The sequence below is a fragment of the Vanellus vanellus genome (genome assembly GCF_965231255.1).
Source record: "Vanellus vanellus genome assembly, chromosome: 8".
Taxonomy (NCBI): Eukaryota; Metazoa; Chordata; class Aves; order Charadriiformes; family Charadriidae; genus Vanellus; species Vanellus vanellus.
In genome coordinates this window covers 17,554,954-17,573,418 of record NC_138913.1, presented here as the reverse complement: position 1 = coordinate 17,573,418, position 18,465 = coordinate 17,554,954, and the positions used below count along the sequence as shown (strand labels likewise).

General features: G+C 38.7%; 1 protein-coding gene across 1 annotated transcript; it reads left to right on the top strand.

The window, feature by feature from the left end:
- Positions 1-338: 338 nt before the first annotated feature.
- DIPK2A (divergent protein kinase domain 2A) lies at positions 339-17,981 on the top strand (the record flags this gene model as incomplete). Its single annotated transcript, XM_082487089.1, has 3 exons — positions 339-992; positions 14,309-14,612; positions 17,223-17,981. 3 exons carry the CDS (start codon positions 339-341, stop codon positions 17,552-17,554), a joined length of 1,290 nt encoding a protein of 429 aa, XP_082343215.1. The 3' UTR covers positions 17,555-17,981.
- Positions 17,982-18,465: the final 484 nt, after the last annotated feature.

Below are 18,465 nucleotides of genomic sequence, written 5' to 3'. Positions count from 1 at the left end.
AGGGGGGCGGGCGGCTCGCGCCCACCTCCGCGGCGGCGGGAGCGGTGGCGGCGGCGGTCTACGGCGGCGGCGGCGGCGGAGCCCCTCCCCCGGGGGCGGGGCCGCCCGGGCCGGCGGGCTGCTGGCGCCTCCCCGCCTCCCCTCTCCTCCCCTCCCCCTCCCCGCCGTCCCCTCAGTAACTTGGCCGCCTTTTATCGGGCGAGCGGCGAGGGGGAGAGTTTATTGGTGCCGGAGCTGCGGCGCGGGGAGCGAACGCGGCGGAGGGCGGCGCGGAGGGGGGAGGAGGAGGAGGAGGAGGAGGAGGAGGAGGAGGACCGGGCCCGGCCCGGTCCGGGACGATGCTGCGGCTGGTGTCGCTGAAGTTGGGGCGGCTGTACCGCTACGTGAAGCTGGCGGTGCTGGGCAGCCTGGCGGCGGCGCTGGTGCTGAACACGCACTCGCTGCTGGCCTCGCTGCAGCGCAACGAGCTGTCGGAGCGGCGGTTCCTGCAGCTCAATAAGTGCCCGGCCTGCTGGGGCACCAGCTGGTGCCGCAAGTTCCTCAACGGGCAGCTGCGGCTGGAGAGCTGGGGCCGCCTGCGCCTCTTCGACTTCTTCAACGTCAAGAACGTCTACTTCGCGCGCTACGGGGAGCCCCGCGAGGGCAGCCGCCGCGTCGTCCTCAAGCGCCTGGGCTCCGCGCAGGAGCTGGCCGACATCGACACCAAGATCTGCCGCCGCGCCACCGGCAGGGGCCGCTGCGACCTCCTCCAGGCCCTGCACGCCACCGAGTTCGCCAGCCTCAACGGCGACGTGCGGCTCCTCACCCCCGACGCCGTGGAGGGCTGGTCGGACCTGGTGCACTGCCCCTCGCAGCGCCTGCTCGACCGCCTGGTCCGCCGCTACGCCGAGACCAAGGACTCGGGCAGCTTCCTGCTGCGCAACCTGAAGGACTCGGAGCGCATGCAGCTCCTCATCACCCTCGCCTTCAACCCCGAGCCGCTGGTGCTGCAGGTAAGCGCGCCCGGCCGGCCGGGTGGGCGCCCGCCCGCGCCCGCTGGCGTTGGTGCTGCACGGCCGCCCCCCGTGCTGGAAGCCCGGTCCCAGGGTCCGCTGTGGGCGCCCGCAGGCCTGTCGCTGCCGGGGAGAGCAGCGCTCCGGGGAAGCCGCGATCCGAAACAGCAGCGAAGCGCTGGGTCCCTCCTCCACGTCTCTGCCCTAACAGTGCCTCTTAGGCAAAGATACCGTCCGGGCGGGCTGAGGAGGGGTCTCCGCTTCCCCCTCCGGGCAGGAGGCGTTTCCTTAGCTCGCTCTGTCTCGTAGTTTTTGGTTCTTTCTCCAAGAGTTTGTGCGTTTCCCTGATTTGTCTCTCCCCTCGGTGCTGCCGAGCCTCGGGGCTCCAACTCGTCCTCCCTCCTCCTTGCCCCTCTCGGCGGGGCAGCGGGTTGCTCGTCCCCCCGGCAGCGGAGGGGGAGAGCAGCGGCTGTTGTGCAGGGAAAAGGCGGGCTGGCACGCTGCGAGGCAGATGCTTTCTGCTGGATTTATGCCTTTCTTACTGTTAAGTGTTAGTCTTTAATCCCATGGCTTCTCCCATAATACATATATTCCTAAGCAGCTGTGGGAATCGGTGATTAGTTTCTCAGGGTCCAGTATAATAGGTAGTGAGTAGAGACTTTGCTATAATGCCGTTGAGCTTTCCTTGTCAAAAACTGACTTGGGTGCTATGTCGTGCTCTTATGTGAACTAAATATGATTTTTGTTTTTCTGTTGGTAAAAAATAGAAATGGGCATTTTGTAGCCTGAAAATGGAGAGATAAATAAATGAACAGTATTCTCTTTTAAACAGTTACTTATTTTATATCCTTCAGTTAGGAGGACTAGTTGTGCGCAGACCAGAAATTAATTCTTTAACACATCATGTACATTTTTAGGTGAAAAAATTGTAGGAAACTTTTATTCTGTGGCAGCAGTCAGTTGGTTCTATTGCATGTCTATTTAGATTGGGAGCTTTGCCTTTTCAGCTCTTGGCACTATCGAGGGAACTCCAAGTATGCCTTTAGCGTGCAAGTTTGGACTCGGAATTGTTTAGTCTGACTGCTGAACTGTCCTTGCCTTTATCTGTTGTATGATAAAAAGAATATTCACAAATATGTTTAAAAGCATCTCTGCGTGATTACTGTTATAAACATATGCAGTTTTTTTAGTGAGAGGCCAAGAAATATTTAATGCTCAAAAAGCAGTGCTGCTAGCCTTACCCTCCAGCAAATTCATCTACTGATTAATTTCCAGAGAATGCATTTATGAACTCTACTTAATTAAAAATATGTTTTGGGGTAGTATGTATTCTGTCCTTCAGTCTTTGCATGTACAGCTCTTGGGTTTTGTTTTCAATCTTTCCAGTTTGCTTCTCAGCAGACTTGGGGTACAGTATGTCTCTTCCATTTTGCCGTAAAGTTGCTCCTGAGCACAGCGAAGAAGGAAACTCCACTTAAGTAAGAAAATCAAAACTGCTTTGCTTTGCTGAGTATGTTTGGAAATTCTTTGAGAATCAATTTGTTTTGGTGGCATTTCATACAACTTACAGTTTTGGTTTTCAACACTGGTTGCAACATAATGAGCATAGACCCAGATGGCCAGAAAACAGCTCTGTATGTTTCTTCATAATTTGCGGGGGTAACGTATTCTTTACAGACAAAGGGTACAGCACAGTTCCTGGCATTTAGTGTTGTGGTGCGGATCAAAGGCAGTGGGCAGCACTGGTTGATTTAAGAGCCTTGATTCCTGTCAGCTTCTTGATAAGCTGTGGATGAGCCCTGAGGCTGTCAAGCAAATCTGTTGAAGAGATGAAAATCTTTGGACGTGAACTTAACAAGCACTTTGCTCGCCATTTATCTTAGCGAAGGTGTTGCTGAGAGCAGAGCAGGTCAAATTGGTGGGAAGTGAGGCGGGCTTTGCCAGTTCAGAGTATGGTGAAGTTGTCTGTCACCTCTTACCAGATTAAAAGTGTTTTGCAGGGTCTTGTAAATTTTGATGAATAGGCATACCCTGGAAAATATTTCTGGGGAACTTCAGGCCGGCTTTGTGTGTTGAAACACTCTTAATGTATTCTCCAGAAGTATTCTTCAACTTTGGTAATGGGTACTGGAGGTTTGAATACCTTCCCTTAGTTGGGAATGAAATATCTTAAATGTATGAATCTGAATAAGCTCTTCTTATTTGCATAACATGTCACCACTCCATTCTCAGCCTCTACCCAAGAAACACATAGCTGCATAACTGTGTTATGCAGCTATTACAACAGCAAGATGCAAGGTAATCTTTGGGAGATGAAGTTAGTTACTTTCCAGAAGTGATAACTGGCTACTGAGAAGTTTGTTTTTATTTATACATGAGATACATAAAACATCTTATGGTACAGTTTCTGCAATATTGACAAGGGTAGGTATTGGCACGAGAATGAGACTTGTATGCTTGTTCTAAAAATCAGCTGCTTCCAAGAAAAGAAACCTGCATAACATCATGTGAAGAATCAGATTTTAATTTGAAAGAAAGAAAGAAAAAAAAGTTGATGCATTTAACTGATGCTGTTTGTCACCGGAAGGCACAAGGAACAGTACTGCTAGTTTTTGCCTAGAGCTTTTCATGAAGCACTGCTGTGACTGTTTAAAACACTGTCGTGAATAACAGTTTTGGTTTAGAAGCAGAGATAACTTCTAAATTCTCAGTGTGTTCAGTGCACTACAGTTCTGTGTTAGTTAAGTTATAGGAGCACCCAAATATAAATAGGCACCGAATTTAAAGCTTGATCTTTGATTTATAATAGAAAATTCACTTTAATCATCTACTAGAGCTAGCAAATTGTGGTTTATAAGACTTTTTATCAGATTGGGATTTTAGTTTGAATCCTGTTTGGAGTATGGATTATTCGTCAAGTGCCATTGCTTACAAACTGTGTATTGTCACAACTGACTTAGGGCTTTTGCTATAAGTTTTCAGGTGGGGCTTTAACCCATAGCATGATATACTTTTATTACAAGTCTCTAAATAGTAGTAAACCAGCACAGTTTTGGATAGATTACTTATTGTAATCCTTACTCAATAGCTTTCTTGTTAACCTTCTTTATCCACATTTGTTAAACAGTTGTGTACGTGTACTTAATGAAGAATTCGGCACCTTTTGCCATTTTACTTGATGAATCAAATGGCAGGACAGCTGCATTATTGTTTGGTACAGTTTATATCTTTTCTGGGTATTAAAATATTATTTTTACTTTTGTAGAACGTTGCTAAACTAGTCAGTATTTAAATCCTCTCACATTTTTTTATCTGAATTCACATTCGAATGAAACAACCTGTATGTGAGGGTTGAGGAAAGAATATTTTAACTTGAAGTGTAGATGTTTAAGATTTAACTTCTGATAGGTTTGGGTTTTTTCATTCCTCTTTCTAATAGTCCTTTCCTGCAATAAAGGAAAATACTTTATAGTAAGATAAATTCTGATCTGTAATCACAATTTGATACATCTTAACCAATATTTTATGTAAACACGAACAGCTTATTCATACAAAAGCAACAACAAAACTTGCTGCTCTTCCCTTCAACTCATTTAATGGAAGACAGAGTATTTTAAATAGGAATCACCTGGAGGATAGGATCTGTGTATGGCATCTGATTCATAATTGAATGTGGTGACTGTGTGCGTCACACACTTGTGAAGATAGATGGGCCAAAGTTGCCTTGTGAAGAAATAGCAAAATTTTAAAAATAAATTGGATTACAGATTGAGTGCAGTTGAATACTTGCTTCTTGCAGAATTTATAGAACCAGAATGGATGTAGGTAGATTTATCCTCACTCTATGACTTATTATAAACCACCCACCTTCTAGTTTGTCTTTTAAAAGTAACTGTAGTGGAGAAACTTTCTTCATTTTTTTTAACCATGATGTGCACTCAAATAACGGATGTTATTCAACTGTATGAAGTAACATGATTAACTTTTATCTTCACTGGGAAACAGAACCATAAACTTACTGTTGTAGAACCAAAAATGTTTGCTGCCTATTGTTAATTCCCGTGGAGACTAAGATTGTTGTTCAGTCTTTGACTCTTACAAAAATTCTTCTCTTCCCCCCCCTCCTTCCCCAAACAAGATTTTTTCCAAAATCAAGGCAGTTCAACAGAAAGATCTGGGGAAATAGTTAAGCTTTCTCTACACGTACCTCTTGTTTTCTGTAGAGCTCTGTCAGCCTCCAGATTTCCTACTCAGAGCCATTGTGACTGTCTCAACAGTTTTTGAGATCCTGTCATTGTACCACCATAGCTGCCATGCTGTGAGCCGTACTGTGCAACCACATGTTGTCCAGCACATGGAGGCCTGTGGCAAAGCTGTAAGTTTTGTACTTAAACATGAAAAAAACCTCCAAAACAGTAATGCCCAAAGAACAGGGCAAAGCAGACAATTCCTTGTTCAGGGAAACTTCAGTATAACTCGCTAGTGCTGAAGTAAGAAATAGTTTCTAGATAAGAAAATTGTGGTGTTTTTGTTGTTGTTGGGTTTTTGGTTTTGTTTTTTCAGAAAAGTGGTTGTATTTCTCCTGAGATCTTATGGTTAGCTGTGAAAGACATATTACATCTATCCTGGAGAAACTGAAACATAGGTTCTGTTAATTGCTGTGGCAAAAGTGCATCTGCAGCTAGTCTTGCAATACTCAGTCTTGCCTTTGTGCTGCCTATATTATTGGTGTACAGTACCTCCAGATGCACTATTAAAATGAAGGTGCATTTGCTTTGTTTTCAAAGCAAATGAAGTTTGCACACAAACTTTGCTAATAAAATAAAAGTAAATAAAATGCTTGCAAGTAATGTGTGGTTTTTTTTTTTTCGAACTGTAGAAGGTGTCTGTGAATTATATCCAGAGTACATTAATGCCACTTTGTCTCGAGCTGTAGCTTTTAACAACCTGTTTAAAATGGACATTCTTTAAAGAATGATGGTGAATGTTTATATCTTGTATGTAAATCACAAGTCTGAAAGACTTTTCTTCTTCTAAGAAAAATTCCAATACCTATATGGAAAATAGCAGTATTTCTGTATTTTTTAATAGATTGTGTAAATCACTGCCCTTCCCTCAGATATATATTTAGCTTTCTAAATACTTAAGCTTAATGAGTTTATTCTTCTCACAAATTCTGATTGTTGTTATTCCTTGTGGGGAAAAACACCACCACAAAAACCAACAGCTGTATCTCCATTCGTAGTATAATTGCTCTGCATGAACAGTCTGTTGCCACATAACCTAAAATTCTTCTGGTTTCTCTTCATGTCATCATCGGGGTTTCTTTTTGGTTCTGTTAGGGGAAGAACAATAATTGACATCTGGTAAACGTATATTAAAACATTAACTGTGATCTCTTTGAAACAATTTCTTGCGCTGAATTCACTCAAAGTAGCGATTTAGCCAAATGTTTTACAGAATTATTTTGCTGATTTGTACATAACTCAGTAAGAAGTAAATGGGCAACTTTTCTTGCCTGGGATTTCTTTTTTATTTTTTTTTTTTCGTACACACTGTTCCAGTCATCGGTTATTTTCTGTGGTTCTCTTCTGAGTACATTGGTAGAATGCTGTCCAATTTTAATACTTGGTGCCTTTTAAACTTTCTTCATTACTCAATTTGGTGTTTCCGGTACATAATTACTATGCTAAATACCAAGTAGTGTATTTAAGGCAGTTATCTGCACTACCTGATGTGTCCTCTAGTGGACTTGTATTTTTAAGGTACTGACTCATAAAGATACTGGTGTTTTGACATAGTATTTAATGTGTAGTGTTTTAAAATGTTGGATATTTTCCTCTGATCTTTGTGAAAAAGTTAAAATGTAGTTGTTTGAGATCAGTTGTTAATAGTTATGTTACCTACAGTTGTTTTGAGACTTTTTAATCAAAAAGTGATTATCTGCAATTTCGTATATTATTCCATTTTAAAGATTCACTGTTGTCTGTTGCAGATTATTATAAATTGTGACTTCGCCCTCCCTCCAAATTACTCCCATGCATTTGGACTATATTTTTTGTTTGAAAGCTATTTTTTCTTTCTGCAGTTAACATAAACTAGGTTTAAGGAATGTCCAGTGCTACTTCATGGGTAAATGGATTATTTTTTTTTTTTTCTTTTTAGGTCTTAACTTTTCTTAAAATTCTGTTTTGCACAAATCAGTTTACTGACACCTGTAGAAAATATAATTCACAAAACAAGGAATTTAAATTTCAGATGTTAAAGTGAGGCTTTAGTCTGTATTGATTCCTGTTTTACATACTTTTAGGTATTGCTGAGAAAGCAGATGAATTTTTTGTCCATCCCTGAATTTCCATTGTGCACGTTTCAAAAAAGAAAAATTGTTGTTATGTTAAATTAAAATTGACTAGTCTCATGTTACGAGAATGTTCCACTGATTTGATTGTATTGAAACTTGAAGAGATATTGTTTGCAGTAACATATACATATTAGGCCAGAACTGGTTCTACTTGTCATGTTACTGTATTTAATTATGTTCCATAAATGATCAAAACTATTTTCATTCTTTTTTGAAACTTCCCTGAAGTGATGACACGTAAATAAAGTAATAGGAATGTTTTAGAATAGTGTAGAAATTCTTCAAGTTATTGTGGGGTGTGTGTTAAGGTGAATGTCTGTCTTTAATCTAGAAGCTGCTGAGAAATCACTATACAGACTTATAGAAAGCCTCATGATAAATTGTAACTCTGAGCAGTTTTCAGTAACACCAAAAAAAGTGTGTTACCCCACATTCCAAATCTTGAACTACCAGTGTTGTCCATTTGCTTCTGATGTAGAGGAGGAGCTGTATTTTACTTTCCTGAATTAAGTAATTGAGGCTTTGTTTTAGTCTCTTTGATGTTGCGAATTAATCTTCAGAAATAGGAGTAGGCCATCTCAGCTAGGACTTCTTCATAGTGATGTATTCCAGACTCATAACTGATGAGAAGTAGATAGTCATCATTTTCCTCTGTTGCAAATTTAATCTGAACAAACTTTTATGAACTGCAAACTAATTTGAATGGGTAACAACCAATGCAACAATAAATTTTCTATGCTATGGTTCTTGTGTTTAATCATTATTCATTAATTTGTTTGGAGAAGTGGCATACCTCTGCTAACATTGTGAAATAAACTTTTACGATTCAAGTGTTCAATTGAACTGAGTGGGTTTATATTTAGAGTTGTCTGTGTATTTTTGTCCAATGGTCTGTCAATTGAGCCTGATATGTACCTTTTGCTGACATGAATTGTATGTAGTAACCAGATAAAATGTAACAAAACTAAACAAAACACAAATAAATGAAAGAAACATAGTTTCAGTGGGAATACTAATATTTGGAATATTCAATGAAATCTACTCTCTACTCTGTGTGTGTAGGCTATATATATGTATATGCTTAAGTTCTGTGGGAGTTTTAGTTGAATGTCAAATGATGTGGCATATAGTTGAGAATGAAAGTGTTTTCGTTATACTCACTAGCATTTGCAAATATATTTGAATACAGATCTTCTAGAATTCAGATCAATTCCTGACAAAAGAAGGCATCTGCGTTTAGACTGTGCTTTTTAACCTCCTTTGATCTGAAAATTTTCATTGTAAAATCTGCTCTCCATGTCGGCGTGGTTACAGAGATTTACTTATTTGCCTTGGTGACTAATACAAGTGCTACTTCTGTTTACACTGCAGAATCAACAGTACTCCGTGAGAGCAAACTAATTTTTTTCCTTTTGAGGAAAAGCATATTATTTAAATTCTACTTGCCATGCCAGTTTGTGCCTGGGCAAATACAGTTCAGTATGATGATTTTAGTGAAGGCGTCACAAAGAGTGTAATTTTGCCATTGAAGGCCTTCAGGATCATAAGAATAGAAAGAGAAGTCCCCATTCTGTTTTGCTCTTGCATTCCATTGTATTCAAGGTATAGCTCTTTGTTTTGTGGTTGGTTTTTTTTTTGTTTGTTTGGTTTTTTGTTTGTTTTTTTTTTTTTTTCTAGGTGGAACTCGTGTTATACAAAAAAAAGTGGTAGTGATGTAGCATCTTCCATAGTAGTTTTGAAAATGGAAGGCATATCTTTTTAATGGTACGGTAAAACAGTAGCTCAAAGATGTCACTTGTTACTTAAACTTTTGTCTTTTTTTGGACTTGATTATTAGGATGAATTATATGCTTGATTATGATAAACTATTATTCTTTTAAATGTTTAATTCAAAGGAGATTTGTCTTATTGCAGACTACAATAGTCCTATTGTAGTCTTATCAGCTTCAAGCTGGTGAGTCTTTACTGCGTGATCTAATTCACAGCTCTGAACATTCAAAACCTGTGGCAGATTTGTATATCTTCTCATGTTTAGACAGATGTAAGTGAGGAAGGCAAAATCACTGATACTGTGTTTTATGCTTCAGTGAAATGATAAATTCACCCTATTAATTCTCAATATTTATTGTGAGACTACAGTGTATTTTTTTTAAAGACATAAATGCAGTATTATTGTTTGAGTAACAAAATGCCCTTTACCCCTTTGACAGGGTTGGCTTAGGATTTTAAGCCTTGTTTAGAAAGATATCTTGTAGCTTCGCTAATTAGAACAACTAAAATATTTTTTTGATGTATGTGTCACTGGGAATGGAGGTAGCAGAAGTTTTTGTCATATTTACTGTTTTCCATCTTGCCGTTAGAAGATTACACATGTTTCTCTGTGAATAAAGAAGGGTAACAACTTTAATGAGGGAAAACTTACTAAGCTACCTGTTTGTAATTTTTCATATTCATTATTATATTTTAAAACACTTTAAAAAGCGTAATTGTCTGGTTTCCATGGAATTTGTGTGTGTATTCACAGATAAAATTTGAGTGGGTGCATCAGAACTGCAGATTCTTTTGTCAGATAGCTGTTTCTGGTTTTGAACAAGAGCTTAGTTTTTATCTTAATTGTCAAATGCATGGTTTTAGTCTTCGAATAGCATATTCAGGTACAAAATTATCTAATTAAATATTTATACTAATAATAATTCAAGAATTAAAATAAAAACTGTTATGCATTACTTTACAGAAATCTGAGACTTTTTACAGCTATTTACTAAGCTTTTTGTTCCAAATGCAAGTTGTTCATGGAAAACATGTTTAATGACCATACAAATGGGTTCATGTCTTACTGGCTTTCAAAATTTTAGTATGTGAAGAAAAAAAATAATCCTTGTCTTAAGTAAGCTGTGATTTCGTATAGAAAAATGCTTTCAAGATAGAATAGGACAAAAAGTTACAAATCTGTTGTTGCAAAGACAACAGATCTGCACTTCAATTAATATTCTTGTCAACTTTGCAGAGTGAATATAAAACTGCTGAATGAGGCACTTGTACATATTTTTATCCCTTTCTTCGGCTACTGACTTGGGTAATGAAGTGTAGATGTGGCTGTTACATGCCAGTTGGAAGGGAGCCAGAACAGAGATGTTGTTTGTACATGTGCAGATGTTGGCAGGATTCCCTGCACTCCTGTTGTCAAAAGATCTTTTTAGTGCCACAGAGTTATAAATATATCTTCGTTATATCATGCATCTGCATGCAGATATTTTACTAGTAATGTTCGGGATGTTCACTTCTTAATAAACCAAACTGCGTCTAGAATTTCTTGTGTGAAATGAAATTCAGTGTACACAACGCAGGAAGCATAATAGATGTGTTTTGAAGATCAGCGTACTATTGTGACTAACACTGTACTTTCAAAATCAGTTTAATATATCACATAAATCCCTGCTGCTGCTGGAAAGGAAAGGTCCTCTTAGCTCCTTTCCTCTCTCCTGCACCTGGCTATTCAGGCCTTTTCCCTTCCTTTTGTCGGTACTAGCATGATGCGGTGATGTGATAAGCTGGATCAGGTACTGATCCAATTGAACACCAGCCCAGCAAGTACCAGCTGCATTGCTTTCCTAATGACATGAAGGAGGGGATTGAAATGAGTGTGCGTGGTGGGTTGGGAGGGATGGACACCTTTGCTTCCAGCGGTAGTATGGCCTTGGCTAGGTTCAGCTGTTTGTGGCTAAATTTGATTTGGAAAGGGAGGCAAAGGCTTAAGCAGAGCAGGACTGGAATATAGGAAAGGAGCGGGGTGGAAAAGAAAAGCAGTGGGGTGGTCCAAAGTCATGCTTAATTACAAATATTTAGGCATCTTTGCTGTAGCAATTGAATTGAATATATTGCATTGAGTGCTGACAAAATGCAGCAATACGAAAATACCATGCGCAGTTGGTGTAATCAGTTAAACCTGTGTTTATCAGAAAATATAATCAGGTAAACTTTCTCCAATTTAAGGTATAAATTTGGGTTTATAAGGTATGGATAAAGTAGACTTGCATGGATACAGGACTGATAGGTACACACATTCAGACTTCCCCAATGCTAAGCTGTATGGCTCTTTCCTGACAGATACTGGTAGGCAGTATTTTGAATTTTCCCATATGCCCCTTGATCCCGCTCACTGGAATGAAAAATTTTTGCTTGCCCAGAGTTCTCTGGAGGTTATGTCTTAGCCCCAACTCCCACTTGCTTCTTTTTGAGTGAAATGACGTGTTCCTTTGTAAATAACTTAATTTCATTCAATGGACAACAGCCATTTGCTTATCGGTTTGTTTTCATCCAGGACTGAATGTAGTAATGATAAGCGTGCATGAAATCTCATTCTGGTGGCGTTTATTGATGCCACAGGCGCGAGTTTTCATTATATTGGTCTGCTTGTAGAATAAGTAAGGAACGCTGAATTAGCACACACTTCATTTATTGGAAAGCTATTTTGCTAACCATGAAACAAGCAAAAAAAACCCAGCCAACTTCTTAAGTGTGGAATGTATCACTTGCCCTGAACTAGTGGATATTTGCCTGCAATTACCATCTTCATACATTGCCCTGAAGCCTACAGATAAAAAAACCTGAAGACTGGATAATGTCATCCCTGTTGCACAGTAGATTTAGTTAGAGAGATTTAGTTTTGCTCAGTTATGTAGTGTTGCAGCTTGAAAATATCATACTGGTCTCAAACCCATCAAATTAGTTCTGCATCATCCTCAGGATTTTTCATTATCAGATTCACCTCTGTGGGTAGATCAGGTGATCATAATAAAGTAGAATTCCAGACACTTGGGCACCCCAAAACCTTTGAACCTAGCCTATTATTAATAGGGGTCTGATGTCCTTTTGAAATTCTGTAACTAAGATTCCAGTTTTGTAGTGAAATAACTTAGATGGAAATAATTCCTCCACAGGATCTTGTTTTTTACCTCCTGAAACCTGCAGCTGTTGTGAAATCCTGAAAGTTCGATAGAACCAAGAGAAACTACTGTTGCAGTGCTGAGCAAGTGTTCCTGTTTTACTTTTTCTTCCTGTGTGTTTACTAGCAGCATCTTTTAAAAGGTAGGGAAGGCAACTATAAGAGTTTTTCTCTTGGATATTGCCAGAGGATTCGTTGATCCAAAGAGCACCTGGGTCAGAGGCCAGTTAGTAGTCTTTTTAGTGAAACTTGGTTCCTGCCATGGGAGTATACATGGAAAACAACTAGTGAAATACGCAAGTTTTGTTAGTAAGGATTGGTGTGCATATTGGTGATTTAAATTGTTGTATAGACTAATTATTGTGATCTAAGCAAATCTATTTTGTTTTTTCAGGGCTTTTTTAGTACTAAATTTGAAGTCTTAGTGTGTGAATTGAATATAGCTTTAACTTTGCTGTTTGCATTTCAAGAATAAGTATTAATTCTTGGGAGTAGATGTGGCTTGCAGTTCCTTGTGTGTTACGGAGCTTCTAGTGTTTCTGGCCAACATCAGTATTCTAGCCTTGGCTTAACATTGGCTGATGCCTAGTGCTTAAGGTAAAATGATCAAAACTTTATTAAAGGAAGCACAGATATAGATAAAGTTAAGAATTGTTGTAGGGGAGGTATGGGTTCTAAGGCTGTGGTGATTGGGTATGTAAGCACTGTAACTTTTCTTAAGTGATATACATACACAGATGGGTGAGTACTGGGCACCTCTTCACTGACCGGTCTTGTAGTTCAGATCTGTTCTACATGATGTGTTTCCGTCCTGTGTCTCTCTTTTCTCAATTTACCATAAATATTTTCTGCCATCATGGATTCCAGGAGGTATAAAGCTTCCATTCAGACAGAAACCCACCATGCTGTTCACCCCAAGTGTGGTAAAAACCTTTGCTATGTCGTCACTGCAGAATTGATTATGAGTTGCTTCTGGTGACACGATAGCAAGGTAGCGCAGAAGGAAGGAGCATAGGCACATAGTTGTATCTCCTAATTCTTAAAATTATTGTAGGTTATGTTCTTAGAGTGCTAACTTCTATGCATTTGGGGCTTAATTAATTTAAGAATTTAATTTTTATGGTTTCTTCCTGATGCATAGTACGGAGGATACCATTTAAATGCTTACCTGTTCATATTGAAGTCTTAGGGCACATTCAGCACAACTGAAGTAGGAAAAATGCTGCTGTGGTTTGGTTTTGGTTTTTGCTTTTTTAATTGCTTGTAGTATGTTATTACTATTCAGTCTTTTATGTTAACTTCCAAGAAAGCTACTATTGGAGATAGATTTTACTTTTGATAAAAACGTTATGTGGCTGTGTGTAGTAAACACACAAAGTATGTATGTAGCAGTTAATCAAGAGGTAGCTTATTAAGGAGTACTACAGGCATAAGCTTGCTTTTATACCTTAATCTGTTCTGTAATCCTTTCTGTGAGATTTTCAAATGAGAGGATCCTCAAAGGAATCCAGTCAACAGGGAAAAATTTGAAGGGGTGTGGTGGAGAGAAAGAGGTGTCACTTTTAAAAGCTTTTTCCTTTAGGTTATTCAAAAAAATTGTTTTAATTAAAAATATCAGATGCATAACTATCTTGGTGGGAAGTATACTTGCATTAGTACAACAGATGTGTATAAAATACCAATAGAAAAAGATAGTTTGTGGAATTGTGCATGTGTATGTGAATATATATGTATGTGTGTGTGTATATATATAGTACATGGAAAGCTAGATAAGGATTGTATATTATTTCAGGTCCTCCAACACTTCCTCCTTAGTAGTCCAGCTGGGCCTCTTGCTCATATAAACATACTTTGCATTGTTTTTTCTTTCCCTTCAAAACTTAAGAGGTATATGGAAATGTAGCATTGATGGGTATTTACAGACATCTCTTCTAAATTTTATTGAACAGCGTTTTAAAATCTAAGCTGTTTTGTATTAATGAACATTTTTAAAAATCTTTTTATATGCAGAGTTTTCCATCTGATGAGGGTTGGCCATTCGCGAAGTACTTAGGAGCGTGTGGAAGAATGGTGGCTGTCAATTACGTTGGAGAAGAGCTGTGGAGTTACTTTAATGCACCATGGGAGAAACGAGTGGATCTGGCCTGGCAATTAATGGAAATAGCTGAGCAGCTGACAAATAACGACTTTGAATTTGCACTCTACCTCCTTGATGTCAGCTTTGACAACTTTGCAGTTGGACCGAGAGATGGGAAAGTTATCATTGTAGATGCAGAAAATGTTCTGGTAGCAGACAAAAGGTTGATCAGACAGAGTAAGTGTTGTCTTTCTCTCCCTTCCCATCACCCTATGTTTCTCGCTTCTTTCTCTACAAGCACAATATTTAAAGTATGTGTAGTTGCTAAGTACCCATTTTGTTGGCTTTATAACTAGCCTACTAATTAACAAACCGATTAGCTTTCTTCTGCAATTAGGCTACTAATTAACTTGACCAATTTGTCAATTTTACGAAGCATTGAGTTTACCTGAACTTGATTTACATACACTTTTAATGTCTGTAATCCTGTTTAAGTGGAGAGGTGGGGATGGGAGGAGGGGCTTGGATGTTGGATGGGTTTGTAAAGGTGGGGGGACAGATAGATGGATGGGGTGGTCAACTGACTTGTCTACTGTAGCTAAAAGAGAGAGGTTCCTTTCATCTTTTTCAGATGTCTGTAAGGATGGAAGTCTTGGCATTCTGTTTTCTGTAAATGACAAGACAGTCTTCTGCCCTCTTTGGCCTTAGTTACATAGCCTGCTTCTGGTTCAGTTGTTCGGGTTGGTGCCCTGTAATCATGGAACTGAAGGAATGGGTAATTTTAGTGCTGTTTCCAAATGGGAATAGTGAAAATTCATTCATCTTTCTGTCAGCTGTAAAAGCTCAGAGCAGTGGCAGCAGGAGACATGTTTGACAAAGTGGCATTACATGGGTTTATATTCCTTTTGAGCTTATAAGGAAAACTTTGCAGACCCAAGGGCTAGAAACATTGAACATGAATCCCTAGATTTTGCAGAAGTTCATGGCAATAGGCCAAGTGATGCCAGTTTGAGTGAATAGATTTTTTTAAGTTTTGCAAGTAGACTTCATATGCTGTGCTGCTGAATTAACTTTAAAACTATTTTTTCCATCTACACAGTTTTCTCCAAGGAAGTATGTTTTTGGGTTTTCTTTTATTAGATTTATAATACATTCTCTAGGAGCTTATATTAAAATTATCTTATCCTACCCAGAAAATCTTGACTATCCAGTGCATTTACTTTTGTATTTATGGGCCACGCAACCCTTCCTCCCCCCCCCCCCTCCCCTTTTTCCACCCTCTTAAAATAATATTACTTAAGATACTGACTTTTGGAGCATGTCTGAATTGCTTGGTCACAAAGATTACCAAATGAACTCTGAAAAAGTTGATGTGTGTGTGAAATAGAAGCAAGGAGCATCTTGCAGAAGCTGAATGCTGAAAGTGTCATGCTTACATCTGTTGTGTATAATTCTCAGACTAATTTGGATCTAACTAGGATTTTGCTGTATGATTTGCAATCTAACAATTAATCAAGAACACGGAAAACAAATGAGGACACAAGAAAGTTCTCAGTCTTTGTATAAACTTGACATTTAATACTGATTTCATTTATCTCCTGGAAAGTTTCATTAAGCAATCTCTGTCTAGAGTGATTAATATGCCTGTTTAGATATTTGAATATGTACATTCTGTCCAATTGCACTGTACAGTAATATATAATTGTACTGTATGTGGGTTATGATAGTTGAGTTTGCTGAAGTCTTTTTTTCCCATTCTCCTTTGCTAGCTTTCTTTCCATTTTGAGTTTGCTGTTCCTTGTACAAATTTTACATCATACTTTTATAGTTTTAGCAGTCATCCTTCAGTAGACCTTTTTTCTACTCTGGCTTGCAGTGCCTCATAAATGAGTCAGCTCAGAGACTACCAAATACAGATAAATTTTAGTTTGTACATTACAGTACTAAAAAAAGATCTGCACAACTATGAGCCTCCTTGATAAGGACCTCTTGTCAAAGCTGGCAGTAATCTAGAAACTTAAGATGGAAGTTTTTTAACAAAAAGTAGTAAGAACTCAGGAGATCTCACACTTGGTAACCTTTTACTTATTATCCTATAAGGTATTTTCTGTAAATCGGGTTTTAAGTTAAAGAAAGCTTTGTGACAAGGCCACTAGTTACACCTTCAAATTTTTATAACTTTTTAAATATATATAAAGAAGGGTTTATACATGTATGTAAATGCTATTTTTTTGTTGAATTTTTTCTTTCTTTAAAGACTGTATGTAATGCATCTGCTTTTTTATACACACTTCCTAGTTACTACCACGTCTAAAGGAAGAGGCTGGATGTTTCAGAAGTTTATGGCAATTACTTTGTGATGTTTTTTTTTTGTTCTTTGGTAGACCACTTGACCGCTTGCCAGTGTTAGTTCCCAGGGCAACTGGAGAAACCAAATCTGTGTTGCTAAAATAAATCATGTTGCTTGTTTGTTTTTCTCTCAACTTCAGCTGTGAATCATTCTCTTGTACTTCTTTGTGCTATATTTTTTCCTCTGGGTATGTGTGTGAATGTAGATTTCATGTCTTTAGTGTGCTGCTTTTTCTGCTTCCCTCTCCTTGCTGTCTATTTTACCCTCTTTCTTTCCCTTATTTTTTGTATTGCCAGGACCATTTCAGCAAAAAAGTATATGAAATTGTCAGATGTAACCTTAGACTAGAATGTTTAAGAGTTCATCTAAACGAAGTTGGTTTATAGTTTAAATACTTAGTTTGCTGTGTATTTATCTTCTGATTGTATTCAGATGCACATATGCTCTTTCCTCCTCTCTCACTTTTTTTTTTTTTACTGTCTCCTTATATTTCACAGATAAACCTGAAAACTGGGATGTATGGTATGAAAGCAAATTTGATGACTGTGATAAAGAAGCTTGTCTGTCCTTCTCAAAAGAGATTCTTTGTGCTCGTGTCACTGTGGACCACAATTATTATGCTATTTGTCAGAACCTTTTATCAAGACATGCCACATGGCGTGGCACTTCTGGAGGACTACTTCATGACCCCCCAGCTGAAATTGCCAAAGATGGCCGGCTTGAGGCCTTGCTGGATGAGTGTGCCAACCCAAAGAAGCGATATGGTAGATTCCAAGCTGCAAAAGAACTGCGTGAATACCTTGCACAATTGAGTAACAATGTGAGGTAGTCCACAGTGAAAACTTTTTGCAACACTGGCTAAAACACTATTGCAAAGACACATAGAAACTGAACTTTTGAACTTATGTATTAAAAAGAGAAAATAAAAAAAAAAAAGAAACTGGTTTATCAGTTTTCTAAATACCATAAAAATACAATTTTATGGTGTTATAATGTTCCTTTGCAAACAGACAAGGTACTTACTGAATTAAAACTTGAGCTACTATTGACTCTCCTCCCTAACTATTTAAAAGGGAGGAGGTCAAAAAAGACTGTAATAGCGTAATTGACAGCTTGTGTGTCAAAGGGTACTTTACATAAAACTGCATTAGTGTCACAGTTTCGTGAAGCTGATGTTCTTACTTGGAAAATCAAGTTAGACTGATGGCCTGTTTTAAAGGCCTTTTTCCTGACATCATTGTCTCATTTTTGTGTTTGTTTAAACACCTTAAAGTGGCATTTACATCCAGGTAAATCTTGCTGTCTGCATTGTTTCAAATTTAACGGGCTTTCATGTATAATGCTGTGCAGTACATTTCTAATGTGAGTGCAGGATTCCCATGTTTACTGTCTAATTTTAGGGGGTTTTACACTGTATTTTGCTATGCTTAAACATTGTGGTTTCTTTTTTTTTTTTTTTTTAGATCATCATAAACTCAAATGACATTTGAACTAATATTCATTTGATGTCTTTTGTAGTTCTGCCATTGGAAATATCACTTAATGTAACTATTGTACAAAACCTTTACCCTTCATGCCAGTATATACACATGACTGTTTAAAAGGAAATCATGGTATGAGCAAACTCTTATTTTTAACAGAGATAATTTGAGAATTGGAGAGAGACTACAATAAACAGATCTGTATTAATTTAAATTGGGGATAGAAGCTTGACTAAAAATAAAAATTCACTAGTCCGGT